At 46.2% G+C, this 19446-nt stretch overlaps 3 protein-coding genes across 7 annotated transcripts in view; 1 reads left to right on the top strand and 2 right to left on the bottom strand.

Moving 5' to 3' along the window:
- LOC140629514 (leucine-rich repeat-containing protein 37A3-like) overlaps window positions 1–6621 on the bottom strand; it is a 50731-nt gene extending 44110 nt beyond the window's left edge. Inside the window, 3 exon segments of the mRNA XM_072819030.1 lie at window positions 3217–3390; window positions 5762–5867; window positions 6159–6621. Of these exon segments, the coding sequence (XP_072675131.1) occupies window positions 3217–3390; window positions 5762–5867; window positions 6159–6285 (407 nt within the window). The 5' untranslated portion in view covers window positions 6286–6621.
- Window positions 1–11432, top strand: part of LOC140629533 (uncharacterized) — a 130808-nt gene extending 119376 nt beyond the window's left edge. The window contains exons 8-12 of the mRNA XM_072819053.1: window positions 1985–5792; window positions 5915–6451; window positions 8341–8484; window positions 9389–9468; window positions 11082–11432. The gene's annotated coding sequence lies outside the window, so the exon portion shown is untranslated. The remainder of the gene's footprint in view (window positions 1–1984; window positions 5793–5914; window positions 6452–8340; window positions 8485–9388; window positions 9469–11081) is intronic.
- The window catches only part of LOC140629517 (membrane-associated guanylate kinase, WW and PDZ domain-containing protein 2-like), a 316400-nt gene that overhangs the window by 23080 nt on the left and 273874 nt on the right, over window positions 1–19446 (bottom strand). The window contains exon 8 of one of the 5 annotated variants that reach the window (XR_012027369.1): window positions 15690–15785. The exons of the other annotated variants lie outside the window; for them this stretch is intronic. The gene's annotated coding sequence lies outside the window, so the exon portion shown is untranslated. Of the gene's footprint in view, window positions 1–15689; window positions 15786–19446 lie in introns of those variants that run through there. 5 annotated transcript variants of the gene reach the window in all.

Raw genomic sequence — 19446 nt, 5'->3', positions numbered from 1 at the left:
ATTCCATAACTGGTCTTATTTAGGAATGGATCTGTTGTTAGAGTCAGGTTTCTGAAATCTATAGCATCAATACTGAATCTCTTTCTCTCACATTTCACAGGAAGCTAGACTTCTTAAAGTGTAAACTTGGATAAGTCTGAGATTTCCTTGACTGGCTTGATTTAAATTGAATTAGAAGAATTTTTGCACAGACAAAACTTCAAATGCTTTTTCAGAAAGTAACCATCTTTTCATTCTCTACTCTCTTCCCTTCAAAACAAATGTTGCAACTTCGGAGTTAGTTAAATAATCAGAATTCTAGCCCCAAATTAAGTTCTTAATGACATGAAACACATTCTTTGCTCCTATTATTTATTTTCTTTTAACATTCAATATATAGAACATTGGCATTTTATTTTAGAAATTACTTTGTCAACTTAATCCCTAATTCAGGGTTAGGGTTACAGAAAAGTTCTTCAACAAAATATTTCATACAAGATGTCTATGTGATACTGATATCTGGGTAATATACCTTATTTGAAAGACAATTAAAAAAAATATTTTATTTATTCATGAGAGCCACACAGAGCCCTGAGGGGAGCCTGATGTGGGACTCCATCTCAGGACCCTGGGATCAGGCCCCAAACCCAAGGCAGATGCTCAACCACTGAGTCACTCAGGTGTCCCAATGCACATAAAGGTTTTCAAATGCTGTAGCATCATCTCACTTAAGGCCATAGTTACTCTGTTCCCAAGTCCCTGAGATTCTGTTTGAGGGGAGCGCTAAAAGGCTGTGTCCTCTTCTATGTCCACAACTATAGGAGCACTCTGATGCAATTGGCTCTCCAAATTTCAAATAAGGGGTCAGAGCCAAGGGCCAAGACTTCAAGAAAAGCCCCAGAAATTCCCTGCACTCAAAAGCAGTTTCAGAGTTTCACATTTCCCAAAAGATGACAGAGCTAACTATAGTCTTCCAAATCCTGTCAGTTGCTTTAAATTATGGTTATAGTATAGTATAGCTGTGGAACCCTTGAGCTTTAATAACCAGGTGCTTGAATTAAATCATGTAGCTCCTCTTGGGTTCTGGCATCTGTAATCTCTTCACACTGTCTGTATTCCACAGCTATTTTACCACTTTCTGTAATAAAGTTAACGAGGATCAATTCAGAGTTTTTCTTGTTCTAAAATGTGCTGTACTGGGTGTTATGCTATATGTTGGCAAACTGAACTCCAATAAAAAAAATAAAAATGAGATTGCTGTATACAATAATAGAACCCATCATTAGATATTCTTTTGAAATTTAAAAGCAGAAAATAAAGCATTTTCCTAGAAGTTTTCTCATCTCACACTTCTGTTTTTATCATAACTATTTTTTTAAAGACTTTATTTGAGAGAGAGAGAGAAAGGGAAGGAGAGAGAGAGTGTGAGCACATAAGCAGGGGGAGGGGTAGAGGGAGAGATAAAAGCAGACTCCCCACTGAACAAGGGAGTCTGACTGTGGGGCTTGATCCCAGGACCCTGGGATCATGACCTGAACTAAAGGCAGACACTTAACTCACTGAGCCACCAAGGCACTCCTCTATCTCAGTGTTTTTTTTTTTTAATTTTTATTTATTTATGATAGTCACACACAGAGAGAGAGAGAGAGACAGAGACACAGGCAGAGGGAGAAGCAGGCTCCATGCGCCAGGAGCCCGACGTGGGATTCGATCCCAGGTCTCCAGGATCGCGCTCCGGGCCAAAGGCAGGCGCCAAACAGCTGCGCCACCCAGGGATCCCTCTATCTCAGTTTTTAAAAAGATTTGAGAGAGAGAGAGAGAGAGAGAGAGAGAGAGAATGTATGTGAGGGCAGCCTGTGTGGAGCTCTGCACTGAGTGGGGAGTTTCCTTGAGGATTTTCTCTGTCCCTCTACCCCTCCCCTGACATTCTCTCTCAAAATACATAAATAAATAAATGAATGAATGGATCTTAAACAACAGGGTAGTGAAATTTCTTTCTCTATAGGTCTTTTGAAACTGGAAAGATTCTGATTGCCTGAAATATCTTCAGAGGGAGGCTGTCAAAAGGCACTCTAGTGGGGGATCTGCATGGACTTGGGACAATTTGAAGAACAGTGAAATTGACCATCAGAGCTCCCATGGCTCCACAAGGTCCCTGGCTCCCTCATCATCTGTTTTGCTAGGTCTCAGGGCAAAAGCAGAACTGGCCCAAGATGCTCTACCTTAATGCTGCCTTTCCCTGCAGACTTCTCACTGCAAAGGAGAACCACTTGAAGAGAGCCAGGATAAATCCTAAAGAATGCCACCATCACCACTGAATTCCAGACATGGGCATGTGGGTGGAAAATATATTTTAGGGCAGTGAAGATGACTAGCTATAGGGCACCTAATTCTAATTGCCATATTTTAAAAGAGTGGGAAGAACCAACTTCCTACAACAGAATCCAGGGGGAACATTAGCTATTCCACTTTTGAGAGAAATGGTTGCATTAGTCCTTGTTTGATGACTTTAGTCAGCTGCCAAGTAAGGATATATCTGGGGTTCAAATAAGAAAGGCTCTCAAAAAATGGAAAAAAAAAAAAAAAAAAAAAAAAAAAAAGCTCCCACTCCAGTGTTCAGAAAGCAGTTAAAAACAGATCTGACTGGATTGGGAAGGTGAGAATTAGCCTAAACTATAATAATAATATAGCTAGTCTTTTTTTTTTATTTAAGATTTTATTCATCCAGGACTGCCCAGTTGGCTCAGCGATTTAGCGCCGCCTTCAGCCCAGGGCGTGATCCTGGAGTCCCGGGATCGAGTCCCAAATCAGGCTCCCTGCATGGAGACTGCTTCTCCCTCTACCTGTGTCTCTCTGCATCTGTGTGTGTGTGTGTGTGTGTGTGTGTGTGTGTGTGTGTCTCATGAACAAACAAAATCATTAAAAAAAAATATTTATCCATTTGAGAGAGCAAGTGAGGGCACGAGCGAGGGTGGGGGCACAGGGGAGGGGCAACAGACTCCCCACTCAGTAGGGAGCCTGTTGTGGGCTGGACCCCAGAACCCTGGGATCATGACATGAGCCCAAGGCAGAGGCTTAACCAACTGAGCCACCCAGGTGCCCTATAGCTAGTCATCTTCAAGTGCTTCCAGCAGGCCAGAAACTCTCCTAAAGATATTATCTTAATCCTCAGGTCAACTGATATTTTCCCCAATTTACAGATGAGGAACTGAGGCTCAGATAGTTTTGGGAACTTACCTGAAGTCACACCCTCTGGCCCCTCTGCCTGAGGCTAGGAGGCCATAGTGTGTTGTGCCTTTACTTCTGTTTTCTAATTGCCAATCTTCAGGGCTATATCTCAAGGGGCCCGTGAAAACCATAGCTTCACATTGCTTGGTTGTCCTGAACGCCCACACTAGTGTAGGGAAGGTCCTGTAAACAGTATGGGGTAGAGCTGGTGTTCAAACCTAAGCATTACCGCCTACCAAGCCCACTTGCTCTGCCACTGAACTATGTTAACTCTCTAATTAGAATTAGAGTTGGGTGAGAGTCCTCCCTCTACCATTTATTTATTAGTTCTGAGGCCCTGGGACCCCAAGTTACTTAGCCTCTCTCTGAAGCCTGTTTTCTTATCTGTGCTATTGAAGATAACAATGGCAACCTACCTTCCCAGTGGTTGACAAGGACCAATCACAATTCCTATCTAGCAAACAATAGAAGCTTCTCTTTTGCCCAAATGTTAATAATCCCTTACCCCTCAGCTCCTAAAATAAGACAAAGGTTCTTATGTTTTCTTATGCTTTGGATCCGCTGGTGCTGAGGGCAGAGGACAACAGAGGTGGTTAGGCCTAAATTCTTGGACCCCATCCCAGAGTGACTCTCCAGGGAAGGGATGGGGTTCAGGAATCTACACCTTGGACCTGTCTGCAGGGAATTCAGATACCTGCAGTTCTCCTACCTGGCTTTTTTAATAAGTCTGTGGAGTTCTTGAAATCTAAGCTGATAGACCAGTGGCCTGTGAGCTGAGTTTGCTAGTGTTTGAGCCCTTCCTGCACAGGCCTCCAGCTGTGTCTGCATCCTTCCTTTCCCCCCTCATCCAATCTGTCTTTATCTCCCCTCCCATCCTAGCCCCATCCCCTTACTCTGTTCTTAAGTCCAACTTCCTCTCCACTCTTGGGGACCTCCCCTGAGCTCAGCCTGCACTCCTACCCACCAGCCACTTCTCTGCCAGTCTCTTCACCTGCAATGCCTCTTCCTCTATCCACCTGCAAGACTCAGATAAAAGCTGCCTCTTCCAGGATAACCTTCAAGCTCTCTTCTCTTTGCATGTGACTTTATTACTGTTCAAATGATAGAGCAGTGTGAATTTTTTTTTCTGGCTGGAAACTACCTCGTGGACTCATGGCCCATGAATGGTAAAAATGTGCACCAGAGCAAGATGAAGAGAGGAAGACAAGCAGCGGGGCTGAGAGGCCTGAGAAGTAAGAGAAGACCAAGAGACAAGGGCTGGGCTCCTGAAAAACCAGACAAAAGATTACTATATGGGGTTCCCACAGCTTTTGCAGACAATGGCTGTGCAAAAATTCATTGGAAGAACTGAGGAATAGTGCTCACTTCGGCAGCACACATACTAAAACTGGAAGAACTGAGGAATATTGCTTGCTTGCTCCATTTGGGGGAGGGCATGCTTGAGTCAAGACACTGATGGTATTGATGTGCTAATTATTACCAGAAACACTATCCTTTTGCCTAGGAAATGGGATTTCCCTAGTAAATCCCTTACTTTCCACCTTGTTCAACACCCAGAAAATACTTTGCCTCTATCTCTTTATTCCTAACTTCCTCCTCAACTATTTTTTTAAATATTTTATTTATTTATTCATGAGAGACACGGGCAGAGGGAGAAACAAGCTCCATGCAGGGAGCCTGATGGGGACTCATTCACGGGTCTCCAGGATCTGGCCCTGGGCTGAAGGCGGCGCTAAACCGCTGAGCCAACCGGGCTACCCACACGTCAACTATTTTTTTATTTTATTTTATTTTTTTTAATTTTTTTATTGGAGTTCAATTTGCCAACATACAGAATAACACCCAGTGCTCCTCCCATCAAGTGCCCCCCTCAGTGCCCGTCACCCAGTCACCCCCACCCCCCGCCCACCTCCCTTTCCTTCTCTGATTGACTTACTTCACTCAGCATAACACCCTCCAGTTCCATCCACGTCGAAGCAAATGGTGGGTATTTGTCGTTTCTAATGGCTGAGGAATATTCCGTTGTATACATGAACCACCTCTTCTTTCCATTCATCTTCCGCTGGACACCGAGGCTCCCCGTCCTCAACTATTACCCATACTGAATGCACTCAGCCTCATCTAGTCTGAAACCGAGAAGTGGTTCTCACTCCCGGAGAGATTATTACCAGAGAAGCAGCCCCCACACACTCAGGTGCCACATCTCCACCAGCCATTTTTTTTTATAAACGGCAACGGGCACTGAACCCGAACCTTCCCAGAAACGGTCACAGAACCCCTGGCCCAGGTCAGTGGAGCTTGCTTCCAAGAGGTGCCCTGTTCCCAGGCCAGCCCTATAAATACTCCCAAAGTCCCCCTGGACATGCAGTTAGTAGTACCTCTGCCTCTGGGCACTGTCCCCACACTCAGGCCTACGCTCCCCGCTGGACCAAAGCCTGCAGGTGAGAAGTGACCAAAGCAGACATCCCCCCTCTCACACACTTTGGACCTTTTGTTCTGAGTCCACCTGCAAAAGAAATGTCAACTCTACCGAGGAAAGCAGACACACAAGGACCTGGCTAGATGAGAAGAACCAGATCCTCCAGGTTTGTGCCTCAGGGGCTGATGGGCAGGTACCTGAGAAAGTCCCGAGGAGGAGGGAGCGGTGAGCTGAAGACGCCCTGTTGGTTCAAGATAGGGTCAAAACACGTATACTTTTTTCCCTCAGAGCCCCCGGGCTGCAAGCACCACCAGCGCCCATGCCCTCAGGGAGGCAAAAATAGCGTAGACGTCACTGGTCTGATTTTACCAGTGGGAACCTACCCCTCAGGAGGCCAACGTTACACGCATGGCGCTGCGGCCAGGCGAGATCACGGACCCAGAAGCCGGGATCTAGTCTGACGCAGACACTGCTAGAGGCGGGCCTTGGGCCAAGCTCCTCTTAGGTCGGTGACCTCGCTTAGTGGCCTCACCTCTGCAGGCGGATCTCCCTCTCCCCTTAGTGGAGTCCAAGCCTCCCAGACCGCTCACCCGCTGGCCGTTGGGGAACTCGGCTTCGGGAACGTTGGCCCCGCCCCGCGGCTCCTCCCGCCCCGCCATTGGCTCCGCGGGCCGGGGGCGGGGCCGAGCGCCCAACCGCCGGGTTGGCGTCAGGCGCCTCGAGCGCAGTTTCCGGGCGTCGGTGGCGGAGAGGCCGGAGCGTCGGGTCGGAGGCTGAGAGGCTGCAGCGGCCAGGAGCGACCCCGCCCCCTCCCCGCTCGCTCTGGTGAGTCCGGGGTCAGGGGGAGGAGGGGGGAGGGGGGCGGGGTCGAGATGCGAACGGGCGGCGGGCGCGTTCCGTGGTCCCGACCCCTGGTCGCCTTTGCGCTGTCCTGCTTCAGAACCCTTTGCCTTCCCCGTTGTAAGCCCGCGCCCTACCCCCTCGGAGCCGAGCCTTCAGCCCGCACAGCCCCTGCTGACCGCCCCCTCCATCTTCTCCCGACGGGGACCCGAGCCCAGCACGTACCCCCACCCCCTCGCCCCTGGCGTCGCGTCAATGCAGCCACACTCTTGACCCCCTGGGAGTCCAGTTCCAACCCCGAGCGCAGACACATCCCTCCTCCGCCCTCTGAGGCATCACATCCTCACCCCTCAACCCCTGTGGCAATCCCCGTGCTCCACGCCAACCTCCCCTGAGCCCCACCGCTATGGCTTTCCCCTTTTCTGACCCAGCTTTCTTATCCCAGTCCCGGAAGGTCTGCTCAGCCCTAACACCCACCTCCACCCACCCTTATTCAATGCCTGCCATCCAAGCGGATGCCCTGTTGAGCTCACCCCCTTCTTGATAGCTCTGATCTCTGCCCTATCCCAAGTCTTCGATGCATCTTCTTGTCCACACCGACTCAAGCCCTCACTTCCCAGCCCACCACATGCTTTCTTTCCACCTGCAGCCATCCTGAGAACACTTCATCTTTGCTAAACTGCCCCCGACTCTTGCCGCCCCAGTTCCTACCACCCCAACCCAATCTTCTTAAAATGAGGCCTCCATGCCCCCATCTCTTCCTCTCAGCTCTGTGCCCATTCTTCCCTTAATGCGGTCCCCATCTGATCTGAAAACTTAGTGCAGTCTCTTGCCAGCCCCACCTGCTGCCCCCCAACAGCCAATCCAGGTGCTTTTTCAGAGCCGGGTAGTTACTGAGTAGCTCCATTGGTACAGGGCCTCAGATGGTAAGTAAGTGTGGAGGAGTAGAGATCTATGTCCCGTGGTTCAAGAGGTTTTCCTGAATGTCTGCGCTCCTGCACCTGTCCTCAAGGATTGTGTTTCTAGCATTCATATTATGTTACTTGTGTTGGCTGCTGCAATGGTACCTTATCATCCAAATACCTGGAAGGTGAGGGATGGCTACTCATTCAGCCTGGGACACTGGAAGCTTATCACTGTCTTTTGGACTGTAATCTGTAGAAACTCAGGGGGTTGCACTATGTGGGGTTGGCTGTGGTCACAGACCCATGCCCATGAAGGTTTTCCTGGCATTTAGAGACGACCCTCACCCGGGGCTCCTCCCAGCCAGAGCTGATTGCAGGTTAGTCCCAGTACTGAACACAGGGAACACAGTACTAGACGTGATGTTACATGTCGGGAAGAGTGTAGGTGAGTGGATCCTGGGGAAGCTGATGGCTAGGTGGGTTTGGAGGCTTTTGAATTGCTTCCTCTTTTTGTAGGTGCTGGATCGTTGAGTTTTGACCATTTGGATTGCCCTTGAACTGAGAGAGCCAAGTTCCCCCAGAGTATCTAGACATTCAGGAGGCACCCAGGCCCATTTGTTAACATTTATAATTTATAATTTCCTGGGCTTTTTGGATACACATCCCCTCTAAGTTCTGGTACCAGGCCCAAAGGGATTGGCTGTTTGACAGTAATTGTAAAGGGCCCCAAAGAGACCCATTGTCTTTGCTTGCCATTTATAGTCTCACTTCTTTGAAAATTGAATGCCTGTCTACCTTCAATATCCCTCCGTAAAAGTGCCTATCCTCTTGTCTTTCTTCCGCTTCCTGATCTCCCTCTCTCCATCTCCCTCCTCCTTCAGCTCAATAACCCTAAAAACAAACAAAAAAAACCCACTCTTTTAAAAACATAAAACCCTCTTCTAAAAACCCTCTTCTCCCTGTTTGAAGGGCTATGTCTGGCTTTTGTGGAAAGCAGATTCAACATATCGAAGGGAAATGAAAACGCAGACGGCAGCTTCCAGATCAACAGCCATTACTGGTGCAATGATGACAGGAGTCACTCAGAAAACATTTGCCACGAGGACTGTCAAGGTCTGGCCAGGGCTCCAGGGTGGGAAAGCTCTACTCACAGGACTTCTATTCCTATGCAAGGCCTGGGAATGTCCCCAGAGGGACTGCCCATGGAGTCCAGGAATGTTTTTGCTGAGCAGAGGACTTGACAAGTGGCTGTAGTGCCCATCCACTTAGCAGATTCTTTGGTGTACGGGTTCTAGAAAAGCTCTGCATAGTTAATAGCAGAGCAGGAGCAACAGCAGCAGCCAACATTTCTTGAGAGTGTGTTATATACTAACCATTTTACCTGCAGAGCCCATTTTACCCAGCGTTTCATGTGATGGAAACTATTATGCCCACTTTTCAGATGAGCAAACTGAGGCTCATAGAACCAGTGCCGAATTCCAGGCTGGTGGCCCTGAAGGCTCCACTCTAACCATCAAGTAAAAACTTTGGCCAATGTCTGATTAAAGGCCAAGTGCAAACTGCCCACCTCAGAGCCGCTCCAGGAGGCTCCATAGGTCCATGACTTGGACCTTCTCTCCTCTTTCATACTCTGATTCATATCCCGAGACTCTTCATCTGAAGAGCCTCCCTGATCAGGCAAGATTTACCTTGGTCTCTATGCTGCCTGTTTTGACATCTCCTCTCCCTAGAAACCCTCAAACGTGGCATGAACTACCATCTACCCTGACTAGGAAGTATGGGGGTAAACAGTTGTCCTGTGCCTCCTGCCAGAACCCAGGCCACTCCCTATCCCCATTGTGGGGATGTCTAAATAGGCCTCTGGGAGGGAGGCTTTGCCTAATCTGGAAATACTCAGCCCCTGGGGGGTACATGCCAGCGCAGGGACAAGCCAAGGGAGAGAGAGCTTGCCTCAGTCTTAGTCCTCTGTTCTCACAGGTGCGCTCTCTCTCTCTCTCTCTCTCTCTCTCCCTTCCAGACGTACTGAGCCTCAATCTTCTCTCAGCCATCAGCTGTGCAAAAAAAGATTGTCTCTGGAGCAGGGGGTATGAAGAACTGGTGAGGAGAACACTGTGGGACTAAGTTAGCAGCCAGAGCACTGGGAAGGTTGTAGTGACAGAGAAAGGCACAGTAGGCAAGGACTAGACCCTTTTATAGCCTAGAAAAATGTGGGAGAGTGGCAGGGCTTGGAACTCTGACTTACAATACCCAGGATCTGGGTCTTTCTCTGATGTACTAAAATTATTTTAGAGGGGGCGTCTGGATGGCTGAGTCAGTTGAGCGTCCAACTCTTGATTTCCACTCAAGTCATGATCTCACACTCATGATTCAAGCCCCATGTCAGGCTCCACACCAGCACAGAGTCTGCTTGGGATTTCCCCCTCTCCCTCTGGCCCTCACCCCGTTAGGGTGCTCGCTCTCTCTCTCTCTCTCTCAAAATAAATAAATAAATAAATATTTGGGTGCCTGGGTGGCTCAGTGGTTGATCATCTGCCTTCAGCTCAGGTGGTGATCCCCCAGGGCCTGGGATCGAATCCCACATCAGGGAGCCTGCTTCTCCCTCTGCCCATGTTTCTGTCTCTCTCTGTGTGTCTCACATGAATAAATAAAATCTTTAAAAAAAATAGATCTTTAAAAAATAAATAAATAAAACTCTTTTGGATGCAGTAACAAAGTAACTCAAGTGAGTTGAGGGAGCTGTATCCTGAGGGCACAAGGTGTCTCACTGAGCTTACACAGGTGCGGCTAGACCTCAGAAGGTAATGGAAGCAGAGCTGGAAAGTGTCAGCCAGCTTTTCCTGGCAAGTTTCTGCCTCCTGGTGCATTTGCTTCACTACTTTCTTGGTAGAGAGCAGCATTCTCTGCTCCACATTCCACAGCACAGACTCTGGCTGCCCCAAGTGGATGGGCTAATGTCCTGAGCAGCAACAGAGACTGCCTAGGCTTAGTCCCTGTCCAAGTGCCTGGGATAAAGAACCTGATTGGTTCAGTTTGGATGCAGATCCCTGCTTGGTTCCATCAGCTGGAGGCCTGGGAGCAATTGAGCTATACCTTCATGGTTGCCACAGGGTCCCCTCTCGCTAATTGGCAGCAACGTTTTCTGTAAATGTAAATGCCCCTGTCAGCATTTGTCCACGACGGTGGACATTAGGATGTTTACTTTACTTTTCTGAGCTTCAAACCAGATATACACAGAATACAACTGGCTGTATATACAACTGGCCAGTTGACTACAACTGGCCTCCAGGCGTCTGTGAGGATGGAGGGAGTTAAGTGCCTTGCCTACTCTAGAAACACCACGCACAAGGGACACTGATGGCTATGAGGGCTGACCTGTTCTGGAGGAAGAGTCAATGGTTGCACCTGAGATTGATTATTTATTTATTTACCTTTTAATTTATTTAGTATCTTTCATCCTTCTACAATGGTGCTCTCCTACTTCAGAGGAAGAGAAGGATTTGAAAATGTGGAAGCATATCGGGTGGGGGAAGTAGAGGACAAAGACCACAGATAGGGGAAATTTAAGGGAAGAATCAGAGGGCCAGGGGGGACAAAGCAGAGAGCTAGGAATGAAGGGGATTCTGAGCACTGCTCTAAGATCTGGGTCATGTAGGTGCAGAAGGAGCTTACTGAGTGGTAAAAACAAGAACCAATCTGTTTTCTTTCCACAGGGTAGCATGGAGGTTGCACTGTGCAGGCCGGCCACTCTCCTACTGGATGACAGGATGTTTCTCGGGATGAGACAGGACACAGGGCTGCCGTAGAGTCATTCCAGAGCTCCTCTTCTCACTCAGGAATTCATTTCTCCTTCCTCTTGCCTCTGCTTCAGGTTATTTTCTTTCCTTCCCATTTACCAATAAACCTGACCATAGCCCCCAGGAATAAATGGTTTTCTCGGGCTTCCTCCTTGTACCTGTCTGGGCCCAGGCCTCTGGTTCTGACTCTCATTTGCAAACCAAGAGGACCACAATGAAGAAGTTGTTATATTTGGATAATTATTAAAGCATTCCTTGTGCAAAGAATGTGTTGATTTGTTCATTTTTAATTCTAGATATATTCCAGTACCTAATCTAAGAGTGTGGCAGGCACTAGAAGAAGGAAAATAAACCACAACTATTGTTCTTGAGGTGTTTATAAGCTACCCAGAGAAGCGGAGACATACTCAACCAATGGGTATAATAATTGAGTGGATACATACAATGAATACAATGGATAATGAGATGGGTAATAAAATCTACAATTTTTGGGTTAAAACAGTATCAGGATCCCGGTTATTCCTCCAAAGCCAACTACTTTCAGAGTAAAAGAAGATTCCGAAGAAGATAATGGTTGGGGCTAAGGGTCTTGTATATTGAGGTGGAGAAAGTAGTGCTGGCTGGGGTCAAGAGATGGTGCCAGGTGCCAATGATTTGGGGGTGCTTTCAGAGAATGGGCTAAAATCTAGATGTTTAAGAAAATAAAGGCATCTCTATTTGGGATCTGAAGGTGCTAATGCGGAGTAAAACGTGCATAAGGACAATGCAAAGACAGAAAAGGGGCAGTTGGAGGAATGTCCTGCACATAGCTAACAACACTGTTTGATTAAACTGTCCCACTTGGGCCACTGATATCCCTACTTCTGGGCCTTCACTTGGATTTCACAGACCAGTAAAACATCAACAAAGTTGGAAAAAAATTCCAACTTTTTATTTTAAAGCTCAGGTAAAAGCACTCATTAAAACTATCCTCTATCAGCAACTCTTCATAAAACATTTTTTAGCATGAAAAATGAAGGTCATATTTTTAGGATAATAAAATGGGATAGATTTTGTTTTATATATATATATATATATATATATATAGAGAGAGAGAGAGAGAGAGAGAGAGAGAGGGGCAGAGAGACAGGCAGAGGGAGAAACAGGCTCCCTGCAAGGAGCCTGATGTGGGACTCAATCGTGCACCCCAGGATCACACCCTGAGCGGAAGGCAGATGCTCAACCATTGAGCCACCCAGGCGTGCCTCCTGAAAGCATTAAGCCAAAGTATTCTATCTTTAGAGATCATTTCCCACACGGAGTTGAGAAATCTAAAAAAATGTTTAAAGATTTTATTGATTCATGAGAAACACACAGAGAGAGGCAGAGACGTAGGCAGAGGGAGAAGGGGTCTCCCCCAGGGGAGCCCGAGGTGGGACGGATCCTGGCATCCCGGGATCACGCCCTAGCCCTCGCGGAAGGAAACCCCCAACCACTGAGCCAGCCAGGCGACCGGAGAAATGCACATGTTTAAAGGTCAGTAGGTAACTACTAACTGCTTGGGACTCTACATCTTCTCTGGCAGTGCCGCTGACGCCAGTTGCTATAAAGATGACCGTACGCTGGGATCCTGGAAGCTCACCCTTTGGACTCTACCCTAAAAATTCACTGGAAGAGAAGAAGGAAGCTCTAGGACTCTGGCGCGGTGGGGCTGCGGGAGGGGAAGTAGAGTTAGAGACCCGCGCAGAGTGGGGGGCCAGGGCGGGCGGGGCGGGGCGGGGCTCTCCCCACTCCCGCCGAGCCGGCCCCGCCCCCGGCCCCGCCTCTCTTGAAGAAGCGCGGGGGCACCTTGCGAGCAGTGACGCGAGGGTGGCGGAGTCGGTGTCTTTTGCGGTTCCCACCGAGAGGGATAAAACCTTGCTGGTGTGGGAGCTAAGTCCGGACCCTCGGCCGAGGCCTTGCCCGGGAGCCGAGCCAGGATGGAGGGGGCAGGGAGAAGGCCGCCCCCTCGGTGACCGGGTGACCGGGAGCCCTGGAGACTGGCCTTACCCCTCAGCGCTTTGTAGTCTCCGCTGAGAGGCACCCTGGTTCTAGAGGGGACCTCGGCGGCCGCTCAGCCCCAAGAGACTTTTGAGGGGCAGCGCTCCACAGCCAGCGCCTGTTGCCTCCTAATGCTTTTCGAATCTTAGGGTTCCAGAGGAAAACCTGTTCGCGAAGTGACAAGTGCTTGGGTTGCCTGTGCAGAGGGTTTAGGGAATATAAGGGAACGGGCAGTTTTGGTTTCTGGGCGTGAAATTTCATGTACGTATTTGGTGCGGGACCAGCCCGCAGCGCTCTCTGGTCACAGCATTCTCCCAGTTCGGCCTCCTGTATTCGGTAGGAGTCTTCCCAAACGCGGCAGTGGCCCGCCCTGGTTTCTGTGCCATCATCAAGTTTTATTCAGCAAGGGATGCTCACAGAGCACAAAGGGCATGTCACGAGAAGCATCTGTTTCAGAATTCTCCACTGAAGGTGGGTCAAGTAGGAAATTCCTAACTCCGCTGGCACAAAGTGCCGAATTCTGTGACAACAGACTAGCATTCATAGAGCTCTCCTGACTTACAGAATGCTTTCGGGTGCATTGCTACATCGATCCTCTGGTTTCCTTGGGTGGCTGTGTCGTTTTTGTGTTTTTCTTTTACTTGTTTTCCTTTTCCTTTTTTTACACGAAGAAACTCGAACTCAGGATAGTTAAGTGGCTTACTTAGGGTTCATGACAAAAACTGGAAGCGAGAGATCAACCCCCAATTGATGTTAAATCCGGTGTCGGGGATCCCCGGGTGGCTCAGCGGTTTAGCGCCTGCCTTCAGCCCAGGGCGTGATCCTGGAGCCCCACATCGGGCTCCCTGCATGGAGCCCACTTCTCCCTCTGCTTGTGTCTCTGTTTTTCTCTCTTTCTCTCTCATGAATAAGGAAATAAAACCGTTAAAAAAATGAATCCCGTGTCATTTTATGCTGCCTCTTATTTTAGGAAATCTTCACAAGAAGAGTGTTGCTTATATTTACTATTATGTGAATTTATTTATTTTTTTAATTTCACCTATTCATTTGAAAGAGGATGAGACCATGAGAGGGAGAAGCAGACTCTCTGCTGAGGAGGGAGCCTGATGCAGGCAGGACTTGATCCCAAGAACCTGGGATCACAACCTGAGCCGAAGGCAGGTGCCCAACCATCTGAGCCATCCAGGCACCCTCTTTATTTATTTAACACAGAACCTTGGGTTATTACTCCTGCTTTCCAAAATTGTTAGCCAGTTTACTTATGTGTTCTTTAATACTTTGGCAACTACACATAGTTCCTGGTTGGGCTTTTTGTTGTTGTTTTTTGCCTTTTATAAATACAGAAAAAAAAATAATGTCTTAAACCAAATAAATCAAGGAAAGGTCTAAGGCACCTGAGAACGTTTTTCAGTAGCATGAAGAAAATTGGTTGGCAAGCTTATCCAAGGTGACAGCTATCTCTCCTACTCGGAGGCTCAGGGCCCTTCTGAAGCTTCCTTGTTGTCCAGAACAGCTCCACTATGCCTCACTATTAGCCTCCCCTGCAGCACTCAACATTTAAAAGTTTGTCTTCATTTCTCCTTCCCAGCAGGCAGCTTCAGCTAGAGAAAGTAATTTCATTTTCTTATCACTCATTCTTTCATTCATTCGCTCAATCAACAACAGAATGTACTTGGTTCTAGGAATGAGAAAAGAATAAGATATGTTTCCTTCAAGCACTAAAGGAGCTTATAAACTAGTGATAGAGAAGGATGGAGGAACAAACAGTGAAGAATTAATAGAGCAGCCCTGGTGGCTTAGTGGTTTAGCGCCGCCCACGTGAAGCTCCCTGCATGGAGCCTGCTTCTCTCTCTGTCTCTCTCTGGTGTCTCTGTCTCTCTCTGTTTCTCTAATAAATAAATAAATAAATAAATAATCTTTTTTAAAAATAAGAATTAATAGTGCTGGGACACCTAGATGGCTCAGTGGTTGTGCTCAGGGCGTGATCCTGTGGTTGTGGGATCCAGTGCTGCATCTGGCTCCCCAAGGGAGCCTGCTTCTCCCTCTGCTTATGTCTCTACCTCTCTCTGTGTGTCTCTCATGAATAAATAAATCTTTAAAAAATTTAAAAAAGAACAATAGTGCTATGACTTTATTTGCAATATTTAAATATTTATGAATATTTAATATACTACATCCTGCCTAAAGTTGACATAGGCATTTAAGACTAAACTAGTGGATGTAAGAAATTCACCACAGAATGTAAGTCATTTAGAGTTAACACTGGAGGCATTGGCCTTCTCAAAGGAGCTATTTAATGCAAATAACCTCTAATTGTTTCGTTGCTTATAAAATTTATAGAAGTATGTATATTCCTTGTTCTAACAGGTTAGTAACTTGGGGAGAAGACTGTTGTAGATTAAGGTCCTTTGTCCGTGTTAGGTCCATCTTGTCTGCTCTTCAGGTTGTGTTCTCAGACAGGAGCTACAGGATGGGACAACAAAAACAATTTACTTCCTTTGCTCACCTACAACCCTGTCATTTGCTTCTGGAGGGCTTCCTTGCTTTCATCATCACTCTCACCACTAGAGGTGAAGGAAATCTTCCAATTAATCAGAGGCCCTAGAAATGATGCAGAACAGTACTGTAGCTTAACAATGATAAATAACATTCATTTAGGGCTTACTATGAGCTCATTGCTTACAATGTTGTTCCCTATTTAATCTTCACAATCAGTTCATGAAATAGGTATTGATAACTCTCGGGTGTATCCAAAACTAGCCTATGTGGCAGGTTGTGATATTTTTCGGTCTCTCTCTCATGTCTTTAGGTTCATCTTGGCACCAAACATAAAGCGGTTCAACATCAGGCCCTTGCCCTAAATAGCTCCCAATGCCAAGAATTGGCAAATTATTATTTTGGTTTCAATGGATGGTCAAAAAGGATCATCAAGGCAAACTTTATAGATTTTCTTTGACTAATCAGACTCACTTCAACATCGAAATTTTGGACATTAGAGAAGAGAGAACTGGAAGTGGGGAGATGTGAGTCCTCTAAGTGGAAGGACCTCAACATTGGCCTGCCACCTAAAATTAATAATACTCTCAATGATTTGGGTGGTGATGTCCATAATTTTCACCAATATTTGTAGGGTGTAGAATAAAAAACAATTGTCTATATCTATAGTTCATTTGCAAGTCTTACTTGATTTTGAAGCTATAGGATACTTCAACTGTTAGCTAGGTTTGCTGGAGTTTAGTTTTTATTTCTAATAAGAAAACATCTTGAGATCCTAGGAAGGACCTTTAATTGAAAATCCCAACAGCTTCAGGATCTTTCTGACCTTGAAGAAAGGGAAAATGAAGATACCACGGAACCCCTTCAGAAGCAGAGCCTGCAACTCTTCTGTGCTTTAGAGGTGGTGTTGCCATCCTATGAGTGTAAGAATCTTGGAGTTGGCTTGGTCCAGGAGCCTTTGGATAAGCTGCAGGAAGGTTTGTTTACAGTGGAGGTAGAAGTGGAGGTAGAGTGGAGTGGAGGTAGAATCTTTCTAAAACTCATCTTTTCAGATATATCATCAAGTCTTTCCCCTTGCTGGGAAAGCCCTGGGTGGAGTTTTTCTGCCCTACAATACAGGGTTTTTGTTTTGTTTTGTTTTGTTTTGTTTTTGTTTTTGTTTTATCATAGGCAATACTTGAAAGAACTTTTAGCTTTAAAATTCAAAAGCTGACTTTCTGCCAAGAAGTTTAGGAAGAGGGAAGTAATATTTTTCCTATTTTTGGTTAAGAATTTGCCTTGTGCTAAAATTGTCCTAGTCCTTCAAATTCAGATCTCTTGTAGCCTTCAATTATGCCAGCAAAATTATCAACTAAAGATTTAAATAAACTCTTGTGTAAATGTTCAGTCCTTTGCCTCCTATAAAAGGGCTGCTGTGCAAAGAAACAAATATAGATTCCTAGAAAAGGTATTCCGATTGATACTGTTTTTTTTCCCAGAGTTCATAGCACTTAAGCTCTGGGTTGTTTGTTTGTTTTTGAAGATTTTATTTATTTATTCATGAGACACACACACACACACACAGAGGGCAGAGACATAGGCAGAGGGAGAAGCAGGCTTCATGCAAGGAGCTCAATGTGGGAGTAGATCCCGGGGACCCCAGGATTACGCCCTGGGCTGAAGGCAGACACTCAACCCCTGAGCCACCCAGGTGTCCCTAGCTTTAGGGTTTTAAGGCAGGGACAGGGCTGTTAGCAAATAGGCTCCTGTGGGTGATGCGTAGGAAGAGACCAGGTCATGTGCACTAACACCAAATGTTTCTTACTGTGTGATTCCAGCCCTTGATGCACAGGAGAGTAGGTAGGGTCTGTAGAAGTAGAGTTTCAACTTGTCCATTTGAAATCTGTGATGTGAGATTTGTGCCACCTCTTTGGCTTGCATCTCCCTTCTGGTACTTCAGGAACTTATGGGAGAGATCAGGGCAGTAAGAATGTGCCCTTCCAGGATACACCTACAGCAGAGCCATTCCACCAAACTCTTGTGTTATGCCTGCCCTTAGTTGCCAGGATAATGATCTAAGAATCATGGATGCACTTTCCTTTTAAACATACATCAATAAAAATCAGTTATTATTCAGCTAGAATTTTTAAGTTCATTTGTTTTGTTTGGATTTAGGGCCATTATCATTTCTGATGAAAAGGAAAACAACCCAGAAGCTTCCTATAAAGAAGGCTATGTCTGATGCATTCCAGAAACTGTTGGTTGCGGTTTTAGGTAAGACTTGCTTCATTGTTCTTTTTTTTTTTTGTCCTTAAGGTACTTCATGTTCCTTGAGCAAATAAACTCATTTTGAAAAGTTAGTTGGATGAAAACACTTCATATTCTTTTACTCACCAAATGCTTCCAAAGCGGCAGTCTCAAATTTGTTCTTTGTTGTATGTGTGAGACAAATGACAGCAAATATTTTTGTCCCCAGTGTATAGATATACAGTGACTTGCCTCCACATAGGAAGTGTTTGACCCAATCTTCTTTCTTGATTGCTTGCCCATAACACAAAGTAGTGATATAGTGATTAGAAGCTTTGGGTATCTGTTGTCCATCTCTGTCTCTAGATTTCTTATGCAATTTTAGGTTTTAGAGTCAAATTTGTAGGTATTTATTCTCTCTAGGCTGCTATTTCTTTATCTGCAAAGTAAGGTAATTCAACTTACATCATGGGGGATATTGTAAGAGTAAACGAGATGACGAATATAAAAAGGTTAGAACTATCCCTGGAACATGGTAAGCAGACAAAACATGTCAACTTCTTATCATTGTTGTTTTCCTCTTGGAGAATTTATTAGATTATGTTTCTTGAATCAGTTCGGTTTCAGTTTTTGTTTCTGGCACTGACATATTGAGTAAATATGATTCTGATGTAATGATCAACTATGTTTTTGTGAACCTTGAAAGTGGTCATCCTATTGAATAGTGTTGATTGTATTCCCTATTGAGTTCTACAGTGCTGTGAATGTTACAGGCTGTGCTCAAATGAAATTTTATTTTTTTAATATTATTTTATTTATTTTCTTAGGGAGGCAGGGGAGGCGTAGAGGGAGAGGAAGAGAGAGCTAATCTTAAGCAGGCTCCAAGTCCAGCATGGACTCCAATGTGGGGCTTAGTCTCACAACCCTGAGATCATGACCTGAGCCAAAATCAAGAATCAGAGACTCAACAGACTAAGCTACCCAGGAGCTCCCTTTTTTTGTGTTTTTTTTTTTTTTTTTTTTTTTTTTTTTGCCAATTTTATAATTAGTAGAGAGTCCCCAAATAGTTGCTCCCCTGCTTCAGAGCCTTGAGTGTTAAAGACTAAGAAATCCGGGCAGCCCTGGTGGTTTGCGGTTTGGCGCCACCTTCTGCCCAGAGCCTGATCCTGGAGACCTGAGATCCAGTCCCAGGTCGGGCTCCCTGAATGGCGCCTGCTTCTCCCTCTACCTGTGTCGCTGCCTCTCTCTCTCTCTCTCTCTCTCTCTCTCTCTCTATCTCTCATGAGTGAATAAATAAAATCTTTAAAAAAAAACCTAAGAAATCTTAGCTAAGTATTAGAAGCTTTGTTTGTTTGTAAGAGTTGACCCTGTCCCTGGATTGGTCACAGGTTTCCAGCTTGGGCAGCTCTTCCAGTGTAGATTGACTTCTGTGGTCATCAGATGGAATCTCCATTAGCTGTCAACTCTGACAACCTTTAAGAACCAAACTAAACGTCTGGGTTGTTGGCCTCGCCCTAATATGCCAACACTCGCCCTAATA

The sequence above is a fragment of the Canis lupus genome (genome assembly GCF_048164855.1).
Source record: "Canis lupus baileyi chromosome 16 unlocalized genomic scaffold, mCanLup2.hap1 SUPER_16_unloc_1, whole genome shotgun sequence".
Lineage (NCBI taxonomy): Eukaryota > Metazoa > Chordata > Mammalia > Carnivora > Canidae > Canis > Canis lupus.
The sequence above is the reverse complement of the archived record's forward strand: the minus strand, read 5'-3'. Positions and strand labels throughout refer to the sequence as shown.